Source organism: Piliocolobus tephrosceles, chromosome 21 (assembly GCF_002776525.5).
Source record: "Piliocolobus tephrosceles isolate RC106 chromosome 21, ASM277652v3, whole genome shotgun sequence".
In the NCBI taxonomy this organism is placed as follows: Eukaryota; Metazoa; Chordata; class Mammalia; order Primates; family Cercopithecidae; genus Piliocolobus; species Piliocolobus tephrosceles.
This window is the reverse complement of record NC_045454.1, coordinates 29,208,423-29,219,845: the sequence shown is the minus strand read 5'-3', so window position 1 is coordinate 29,219,845 and position 11,423 is coordinate 29,208,423. Positions and strand designations below refer to the sequence as shown.

Genomic DNA, 11,423 nt, shown 5'->3' with positions numbered 1-11,423 from the left:
TGACTATTCATCTTTATTGAATTAGGACTATGGTCCTAAGAGTAATAAGGACTACTTTATGGTTCTCAAGTTTGTATGAGAAAATCATGCTTAGTGCATTGTTAATCAAAGAAAGGAAATCAGAAAATCCCTGCCATGGAAGGAAGAAACATAGCGGGAGAAGGGATTTGGCTTGTTTCAGTATTTCAGAGCTTGTGGGGACAAGTTAGGTCCCTATGTTATAAATAAGGAAGTGGAAGCAGTATGTGTCCGAGGATCTCATGCAAGATACACAGCAATAACTCTTTATTAAGAGTAGAACTAGGGTCCCAGGAATTGATATGGACAAAGTTCTGACAAAAATTACCCCTTGGAAGACAGGAGGGGAGTGTTTAGATACAAAAACATTCAACAATTTAGGCATATCTAAATTCAGTGAGCGAATGAAAAATGTTCTACTTGGCAAAACGGACTTGCTAATGGGACCCATTCTACTAACTGGGACTTCCTGCAGAACTCACAGAGGAGGATGACTTCGAGTAACAAATTGGCCTGTGCTTTCCTTAGGACCCAAAAGCTCAGAAAGCCTATGATGAATGAAAGCCTTAGCCCCAACAGCACTGCACCAAGGGGCCAGGAAAGCAGCAGCATCATAAGTCACAGGGTGGGGTAGCCCAGGCTGGGACACTGTGAGCTGCGGGGCAGGGCATCACAATGCCCTGTGGGATGGGGCAGCCGGGTGGGGCATTGTGAGTCACATGCCTGGGCTCCCCCTGGGTCAGTGGGTTTCAGTCTGGAGGTGATTGCAGAAGGAGGAGCAGCTCACTCTGTAGTCTCTTCAGGCAGTAGTTGTGTCTCTTCAGCGTTTGTTGGGTTCACAACCTATTTAAAAACCACTGGTCTTCACCCTCCCAGACAAGTCAGCTCAGGGGAGGCGGTGGGGTGCGGGCCTTGGCCTGAGCCCCACCTGGGGCTGAGCTGTGGGGCAGGCAGGAGAGCAGCAGGCAAGACCATCTCTGTAGGTGCAGCAAAGCCCTGGCCTAGAACAGCTGGTGTGAGAGGCCAAACCTTCAAGCTAAGGCACAGGTAGGGGCAGAGAGGAGTAGAGGCACCCCATGGGGAACACATTGAACTGTTGTGTGTGCCCCAAGTGGAGGTGGCACCGGAGACGTGTGTGGCCCTGTGAGTCTGAGATCTGTGAGGTAGCAACTGGGAACACAGCGCCAGTAGCACCAGTGCCTGCTGCTGTAGAGCCTAGCGAATTTGCTTTTGAAGCTGTTGAGAGCCTCCATGTACACCACATCCATGACAGAGAGATACCAGAAGGTAAGGAGGTGATGGATGACATCTGCCCTTGGCACACCTTTGGCTGCCACCGTCCCCAGTGTCCCCTGGGAGGTATCCTTCACATCGGCCTCCTTCATGCCTGTAGCCAGCTTTCCCAGGTCTGGGCACAAGGAACAAAGACTGGCTCTGCCTTGCATTCCCACTCCTTCATTCTTCCCCACAGGGTCCAGTCAATTTCTTTCCTCCCTCCCTAAATGTTCTTGCTCTCTCATCTCATTCTTCCAGGCTGGCATGGGACGCTCCATTTGGTGCCTCTTCCTGTTTGCGTCTCTATTTATTATCCTTTGGCATAATAAGCATTATTTGAGGCTTTTTTTTTTTTGGTATATTCTTTCCTGTTTCTAAATAATGTCTCAAATACCCCAGTGTTCCAGTACCTATCACATTCTCTCTCTTTACCTATTCAGATGGTATCTAAATAAAGGAACCAGGTAAGTGCCCAAGTGTTCCCTTCCTTCCATTTATTAGAGTATGGAAGAAATAATACTAATACTCAGGACAATTCATACCCAAATATTTTGGAATTTCTTATTTAAATTCAAAATAGAGGTTGCCATGGTATTCTTAATAGGTTGTTTTAAGTCACCTTGATAGAAGCTGCTAATTCCTTCTAACTATAATTTGAACACAGAAGGAAAGAAGTGTGTGCTTAAAATAATTAGGAAAGATGTGAAATGTTACTGCCAGGGCTGCAGAAAAATTAGCGTGTTTTTCCCTCCAAAGGAATTTACTCATGAAGTTCTGTTTACTTTAAAATTCCCAGTTTATGCTGGGTGTGGTGGCTCATGCCTATAATCCCAGCACTTTGGGAGGCCTAGGCAGGTGGATCACCTGAGGTCCAGAGTTTGAGACCAGCCTAGTCAGCACGAGAAGACCACGTCTCTACTAAACATAAATAAATAAATATTAGCTAGGCATGGTGGTGGGCACCTGTAATCCCAACTACTTGGGAGACTGAGGCAGGAGAATCGCTTGAACCTGGAAGGGAGAGGTTACCATGAGCTGAAATGTGCCTTTGGATTCTAGCCTGGGTGACAGAGCGAGACTCTGTCTCAAGAAGGAAAGAAAGAAAATTCCCAGTTTAACACAAAATGCATCTCCAGATTTATTCTGGTGACTTAACAAACTTTGTTTACCTCCTTGTTCTAAAAGAGAGGTGAGGTGGTTCATGGTCAAAAGTTTCAAAGAGATGAAACATAAGGTGAGACTTCAATTTGTAATGTAAAGATTGAAAGTTAAAATGCCAGACCTTAACTATGCGACAGTGTTTGTTGCCATGGTTCCTCCTTCCGCCTCCTGCCAGAAGCATCTTGTTCAAAGATAAGAGAGTTGAAGTTCTTCAGACTTTAAACTGCTGGGAGAGGCAGGGGGATGGGAGGAGGTAGAAGAGAGGAAACATTTGAAATTTGCCTCTAAAATTTTGGAAAGAGATAAATCTAGGTAAAAATAATTCTGGGTAACAATATGTCTTGAATAAAAAGTAAATCTTCCAAAATAGAAAACACTGTATCATAAAGATATTTAAATCCAGTTGGTTCATTGGTTTCATTTAAATGTCAGAGATTTCATTAATTTAGAGGAAATGTCTTACAACTCTTCTATATAAACTTTGGTTGGGCTCTTAAGTTTTTATAAAGGTAGAATAATCAAGACTCATCATGAATGTGACTTTGTAACTGGGATGTACCATACTCACTTTTCAGGATATTTCAGAATTGTCTTAAAATAAATAAATACGTTATGTGAATTAATTGATTATACCTTTATCTGCAAAGCATGTAAGTACTTGTGTAACTTCTGCTTGGTTTGGAGGTGTAAGGTTAGACTCTGAGTGATTTTACACACGAGTTAGTAAATGGGTAGTTTTGGGTAGTTTTGGGTGAGAGCCCAAAATAGGCTCTCTCTTTTCATTCTTTAAGATTTACAACCCTTTCTTTTTTTTTTTTTTTTTTTTTTTGAGATGGAATCTCACTCTGCTACCAGGCTGGAGTGCAGTGGTGAGATCTCGGCTCTCTGCAACCTCCACCACCTCCCGGGTTCAAGCGATTCTTCTGCCTTGGCCTTCCAAGTAGCTGGGACTACAGGCACCTTGCCAACACGCCTAGCTAATTTTTGCATTTTTTAGTAGATATGGGGTTTCGCCATGTTGGCCAGGATGGTCTCGATCTCTTGACCTCATGATCCGCCCACCTCAGCCTCCCAAAGGGCCGGATTACAGGCATGAGCCACCTCACCTGGTCTACAACACATTTTACGTATGTCTCATTTGACCCCTCCAAATACAGATAAGGCCTGTGTATGTTCTCCCTATATGGCTAATGAAGAAACAAAAAGATCTTAAATGACTAGTAAGACAGCTACTAAACAGAACTAAGGTTTTTAAGTCCTGAGAATGACATGGAAATGATAGATATGCTGAATTTAGTTCTTTAAAGTTTTTAAAACTCCAGAATACATCTTATATTTACCTGTAAAGTAGACCTGTCTTTTAAAATGATTTTTTAAATGATTTATTCCATTTACACTTCATTTTACACAACTCAAAGACAACATTTACCTCTTCATTTTTTTTTTTTTTTTTTCTAAATAAAGGAGAGTCTGACTATGTTACCCATGCTAGCCTCAAATTGCTGACCTGGGCTCAATATATTTTTCCACCACAGCCTCCTGAGTTGCTGGGACTACAGGCATCTGTCACCTTGCCTGGCCCTATCTCATGTCTATACATTTATTTCAATGGGTAAGAATAAAAGTAGAGGTAGTGAAATAGCCCAGGTTTGTCATTCAAATAAACAAGTTGATAAATTCTAAAGAATTTCTCTTGGTTACTATGAATTGAAGCTGAGGGTGCATAGGACAGGAGAAGGTGGCAAGAGGCAGGTAAGGGACCAGGCATTAAGCATAGGGTGATAAGGAGTGTTACAGCAGAATAGCTCTTAAAAAAAGTTTGATCACGGAATTTCTCATTTTGTGTTGATTACCATGACCATTAAATTTTTATTTCAATTTGTCTTTTTAATTGTATTTGTGTGGAATTCGATAAAACAATAAGCGAAATCTCAATTTCAGCATTTGCCTATTAACTTTTCATAGAAACACAGCTGAACACCAAATGATAAAAGTATAGACACATTGAAAGGTTGCTTTTAAAATCTTTATTTGAGACAATTTTATATTGGTATTCCTGGAAACTGAGAAATTTCTACTTAGATGTGAAACATCTTGGTTTTTTATAATGAGGAATTGAATTATTTCGGTTGTTTAGGAAAAAAATAGACACAAATTATGCTCTACTTTTGTCTTCTCTCCTGAAACATTTCAGAAGAACATGATTTATTTAAGGCATTTCAAACAGCTGTTTCTAAGAACTCAGAAGTGTTTTTTACTATCTTACCTTCATTTAGCAGCATAGGTAATGTAACTCAAGGTAGTAACCGTAACACAAAATAAGGTACTGTGATCTTATTATCCAGTTTCACTATTACTCACCAATTTTTCATACAGCCTTTTATGTTCTGACTTTAGAAGCATTACTAATTTGGGGGGTAAAGGTGCTCTCCAGTGACCCATTTCTTTCCCCTACCCTGTGGGTGAGCGAAGGAAAGAATGGACAATATGAAGTGAAAAAGCCTCTGAGCAACAGACTTGTCCTCTTTTTGGTAGCTATTTTAAGCACTCCTTTCCATTGTGTTTAATGGAAAACATGCAGAAAATACAGAAAAGTAATTTGTTATACTCAGAATACTCAAAGCTAACATTCATTATGATTCTGGTATTAATTCTTTCTTAATCTTTATGCATGTGAATATACCATTTCTTCAAAAACAAGATTACTGTAGATGTGCTGCTTCCTAACTTTACCTAACATGGTGAAGTAATGACATAAGTTCCTGAAACAATGCTTGACACCTAGAGAGCACTCCAGGATATCTTTCCATGCCTGTGCACCTGCACCCTGTTCTACCTCATGCCTTCTAATAGAATCTTGGTATACCATGGACTGGTTGGAACATTACTTATTTACCTGTCATTTATGATTGGACATCGTTTATAGTAACATCATACACAGTTCCATTTTTTTTTATCCTGGGGACACAAATAAAAAATGTACTTTGATAATTGTTGCATTGTACTTCCCTATAAAATTCAGATGTACGTTTTTGTCTCAGAACATGAATCAATGGGATGAGTCATTTTGTAGTTAAGGTAGTTTAGTATTAAATGTTCCTTTGCCAAACTGAAGTTAACCATTGACTTTTCACTGGACATTAGAAATTCTCATTAAAGTTTTTGTGATTCTTGGTAGCTCTTTTGTGGTTCTTGGACGTTCTGAATAGCTGCCCCTTTAAGAGTTCTGATGCTGTCTTAGATGACCAATCAAGAGACAGCACTAGAAGAAATCTTAGAAGATGTAGGAAAACTGGGAGAAGCTTAACTAGTTTTAGGTACGCTGAAATATATCTAATGAGCATATGTGTTTCAGATGCAGGGCAAATGGTACTACACAAGACAGACTCCCCATCCTAACTCTGAACCTTACATTCTAGAGGGAGCTAGGAATCAATAGCACATGAATAATCAAGAATGTGAGGTGGTGAAATGTTTAGAAGAAAGTAAAACAGAGCAATAGATTGAGGAGGAGGGCAGTTTTACACAAGGGAAGGAGGCGGATGTTGGCTGCTTTCCTTAGGTGACATGTGATCAGTTCTAAAAGTGAGGGGAACCTTGTGAGGATGTGGGGAGCTTTCACACAGAGAAAAAACTGCTTTTGAGGTCCTTACATGGAAGCAAACTTGGTTTGACCAAAGGACAGAAAAACACAAGGGTGGCTGCAGCAGATTGAAAGACAGGCCAGGTGGTTAAGACCTTACAGAAAGACACAAGGATGGCTGCAGCTGAGTGAAAGGCAGGCCAGGTGGGTTAAGACCTTGTATGCAATGTGAGCCCTGACAAAGATTATAGACTTTGTGATGAGAATCCATAGGAGGAATATAGCCCAGGGAATACTGCTAGTTCTTTAAGAAAAAGATCAGATTAGCTGCTTTGTGAGAATATGCTGGGATGCAGGTGAAGGTGGAAGCAGGGAGACCAACTAGGAGGCTGATGGAGTGGTTCAGATGAGAGTCAACAGTGAACAGAAAAATAAGAAGCACCTAAAATAGGCTGACTTGAAGAAATTAAGTGAATCCAGAAGTAGGTAACAAAGTGATCAATAGGCAAGTCACAAAAAAATGCAGATGATCTTTAAATTCATATTAACACATAAGAGAAAGGCAAATGAAAACTATGTTGCAGTTTCTCTCTTATTGGGAGAAATTTCAGAAACTTTCCAATACATTCTTTGGTGTGGCTGTGAAGGAAGTTGTGTCTATATGTTGCTGGTGGAAATGCAAAGTGGTTTGGCTCCATGAAGAAAAATTTGACATAATCTTACAGCATTGTAAATGCATTTATTTATTTATTTTATTATACTTTAAGTTCTAGGGTACATGTGCACATATGCGGGTTTGATACATAGGTATACATGTGCCATGTTGGTTTGCTGCACCCATCAACTCATCATTTACTTAGGTATTTCTCCTAATGCTATCTGTCCCCCAGTCCCAACAGGCCCCAGTGTGTGATGTTCCCCATCCTGTGTCCAAGTGTTCTCATTGGTCACTTCCCACCTATGAGTGAGTAATGTGGTGTTTGGTTTTCTCATTTTGTGATAGGTTGCTGAGAATAATGGTTTCCAGCCTCATCCATGTACATACAAAGAACATGAACTCATCCTTTTTTATGGCTGCATTAGTATTCCATGGTTATATGTGCCACATTTTCTTAATCCAGTCTATCATTGATGGACATTTGGGTTGGTTCCAAATCTTTGCTATTGTGAATAGTGCTGCAATAAACATACATGTGCCTATGTCTTTATAGTAGAATGATTTATAATCCTTTGGGTATATACCCAGGAATGGGATTGCTGGGTCAAATGGTATTACTAGTTTTAGATCCTTGAGGAATGGCCACCAGTGGAGGCTGCAGAACAACAAAGATTGTCTGCCACAATGGTTGAACTAATTTACACTCTCACCAGCAGTGTAAAAACGTTCCTATTTCTCCACATCGTCTCCAGCATCTGTTGTTTCCTGACTTTTTAATGATTGCCATTCTAACTGGTGTGTGATGGTATCTCATTGTGGTTTTGATTTGCATTTCTCTGATGGCCAGTGATGATGAGCATTTTTTCATGTGTCTGTTGGCTGCCTAAATGTCTTCTTTTGAGAAATGTCTATTCATATCCTTTGCCCACTTTTTGATGGGGTTGTTTTTTTCTTGTAAATGTGTTTGAGTTCTTTGTAGATTCTGGATATTAGCCTTTGACAGATGGGTAGATTGCAAAAATTTTCTTCCATTCTGTAGGTTGCCTGTTCACTCTGTTGGTAGTTTCTTTTGCTGTGCAGAAGCTCTTTAGTATAATTAGATCCCATTTGTCAATTTTGGCTTCTGTTGTCATTGCTTTTGGTGATTCAGTTATGAAGTCCTTGCCCATGCCTATGTCCTGAATGGTATCACCTAGGTTTTCTTCTAGGGTTTTTATGGTTTTAGGTCTAATATTTTTGTTTTTAATCCATCTTGAATTAACTTTTGTGTAAGGTGTAAGGAAGGGATCCAGTTTCAGTTTTCTACATATGTCTAGCCAGTTTTCCCAGCACCATTTATTAAATAGGGAATCCTTTCCCCATTTCTTGTTTCTGTCAGGTTTGTCAAAGATCAGATGGTTGTAGATGTGTGGTGTTATTTCTGAGGCGTCTGTTCTGTTCCATTGATCTATATATCTGTTTTGGTACCAATACCATGCTGTTTTGGTTACCGTAGCCTTGTAGTATAGTTTGAAGTCAGGTAGCATGTTCTTTTTTGGTTCCATATGAACTTTAAAGTAGTTTTTTTTCCAATTCTGTGAAGAAATTCATTGGTAGTTTGATGAGAATGGCATTGAGTCTATAAATTACTTTGGGCAGTATGGACATTTTCACTATATTGATTCTTCCTATCCAAGAGCATGGAATGTTCTTCTGTTGCAGGAAGTCAGGGACCCCGAATGGAGGGACTGGCTGGAGCCATGGCAGAGGAACATAAATTGTGAAGATTTCATCTTAATATGGACATTTATCAGTTCCCAAATAATACTTTTATAATTTCTTATGCCTGTCTTTAATCTCTTAATCCTGTTATCTGGAGCCATGACAGAGGAACATAAATTGTGAAGATTTCATCTTAATATGGACATTTATCAGTTCCCAAATAATACTTTTATAATTTCTTATGCCTGTCTTTAATCTCTTAATCCTGTTATCTTCATAAGCTGAAGATGTACATCACCTAAAGACCACTGTGTTAATTGGGTTAACTGTAAAAATTGATTGTAAATCGTGTGTGTTTGCTGTAGTACCAGCTACTCAGGAGGCTGAGGCAGGAGAATGGTGTGAACCCTGGAGGCAGAGCTTGCAGTGAGCCAAGATCGCACCACTGCACTCCCGCCTGGGCAATAGAGCGATACTCCATCTCAAAAAAAAAAAAAAAAAGTGTGTTTGAACAATATGAAATCAGTGCACCTTGGAAAAGAACAGAGTAACAGCAATTTTTGTGGAACAAGGGAAGACAACCATAAGGTCTGACTGCTTGCAAGGTCGGGCAAAAAGAGCCATATTTTTCTTCTTGCAGAGAGCCCATAAACTGACGTGCAAGTAGGAAAGATATTGCTAAATTCTTTTCCTAGCAAGGAATATTAATATTAATACCCTGGGAAAGGAATGTGTTCCTGGGGGGAGGTCTATAAATGGCCGCTCTGGGAATGTCTGTCTTGTGCAGTTGAGATAAGGACTGAGATACATCCTGGTCTCCTGCAGAACCCTCAGGCTTACTAGGGTTGGGAAAACCCTAAGGCTTACTAGGGTTGGGAAAACTCTGCTCTGGTAAATTTGTGATCAGACCAGTTCTCTGCTCTTGAACCCTGTTCTCTGTTGTTTAAGATGTTTATCAAGATAATATGTGCAGTGCTGAACATAGATCCTTATCAGTGGTTCTGCTTTTTGCCCTTTGAAGCTTGTGATCTTTGTACGTACTCCCTGTTCTTACAGCCCTCCCCTTTTGAAATCCTTAATAAAAGCTTGCTGGTCTGAGACTCAGGTGGGCATCATGGTCCTACTGATATATGATGTCACCCCTGGGAGCCCAGCTGTAAAATTCCTCTCTTTCTACTGTCTCTCTTTATTTCTCAGCTGGCCGACACTTATGGAAAATAGAAAGGACCTATGTTAAAATATTGGGGGTAGGTTCCCCCAATATTCTTCCATTTGTTTGTGTCCTCTTTTATTTCATTGAGCAGTGGATTGTAGTTCTCCTTGAAGAGATTCTTCACATCCCTTATAAGTTGGATTCCTAGGTATTCTATTCTCTTTGTAGCAATTGTGAATGGGAATTCAATAATGATTGGCTCTCTGTTTGTCTGTTCTTGGTGTATAGGAATGCTTGCGATTTTTGAACACTGATTTTGTATCCTGAGACTTTGCTGAAGTTGCTTATCAGCTTAAGGAGATTTGGGGCTGAGACAATGAGGTTTTTGAAATATATAAGCATGTCATCTTCAAACAGGGACAATTTGACTTCCTCCTTTCCTAATTGAATACCCTTTATTTCTTTCTCTTGCCTGATTGCCCTGGCCAGAACTTCCAACACTGTTGAATAGGAGTGGTGAGAGAGGGCATCCTTGTCTTGTGCCAGTTTTCAAAGGGAATGCTTCCAGTTTTTGCCCATTCAGTATGATATTGGCTGTGGGTTTGTCATAAATAACTTTTATTATTTTGTGGTACATTCCACCAATATCTAGTTTACTGAGAGTTTTTAGCACGAAGGGCTGTTGAATTTTGTCAAAGGCCTTTTCTGGATCTATTGAGATAATCATGTGGTTTTTGTCATTGGTTCTGCTTATGTGATGGATTATATTTATTGATTTGCATATGTTGAACCAGCCTTGCATCCCAGGGACGAAGCCAACTTGATTGTGGTGGATAAGCTTTTTGATGTGCTGCTGGATTTGGTTTGCCAGTATTTTATTGAGGATTTTTGCATCCATGTTCATCAGGGATATTGGTCTGAAATTCTCTTTTTCTGTTGTGTCTCTGCCAGACTTTGGTATCAGGATGATGCTAGCCTCATAAAATGAGTTACAGAGGACTCCCTCCTTTTCTATTGATTGGAGTAGTTTCAGAGGAATGGTACCACCTCCTCTTTGTACCTCTGGTAGAATTCGGCTATGAATCCATGTGGTCCTGGAGTTTTTTTTGTTGGTACACGATTAATTATTGCCTCAATTTCAGAGCCTGTTATTGGTCTATTCAGGGATTCAATTTCTTCCTGGTTTTGTCTTGGGAAGGTGTATGTGTCCAGGAATTTACCCATCTCTTCCAGATTTTCTAGTTTATTTGTGTAGAGGTGTTTATAGTATTCTCTGATGGTAGTTTGTATTTCTGTGGGATCAATGGTGATATCCCCTTTATCATTTTTTATTGCATCTTTGATTCTTCTCTCTTTTCTTCTTTATTAGTCTTGTTGGGGTCTATCAATTTTGTTGATCTTTTCAAAAACCAACTCCTGGATTCATTGACTTTTTGAAGGGTTTTTTGTCTCTTTCTCTTTCAGTTCTCCTTTGATCTTAGTTATTTCTTGCCTTCTGCCAGCTTTTGAATTTGTTTGCTCTTGCTTCTCTAGTTCTTGATGTTAGGGTGTCAATTTTAGATCTTTCCTGCTTTCTCTTGTGGGCATTTTGTGCTATAAATTTCCCTGTATACACTGCTTTAAGTGTGTCCCAGATATTCTGGCACATTGTGTCTTTGTTCTCATTGGTTTCAAAGAACATCTTTATTTCTGCCTTCATTTCATTATTTACTCAGTAGTCATTCAGGAGCAGTTTGTTCAGTTTCCATGTAGTTGTGTGGTTTTGATTGAGTTTCTCAATCCTGAGTTCTAATTTGATTGAACTGTGGTGTGAGAGAGTTTGTTGTGATTTCTGTTCTTTTACATTTGCTGAGGAATGCTTTACTTCCAATTAT

General features: G+C 39.8%; 1 protein-coding gene across 1 annotated transcript in view; it reads left to right on the top strand.

The window, feature by feature from the left end:
* The first annotated feature begins 1,094 nt into the window (after positions 1-1,094).
* LOC111529995 (cyclin-Y-like protein 2) overlaps positions 1,095-11,423 on the top strand; it is a 48,065-nt gene continuing 37,736 nt past the window's right edge. Inside the window, exon 1 of the mRNA XM_023197030.1 lies at positions 1,095-1,305. Within this exon, the coding sequence (XP_023052798.1) occupies positions 1,095-1,305 (211 nt within the window). The remainder of the gene's footprint in view (positions 1,306-11,423) is intronic.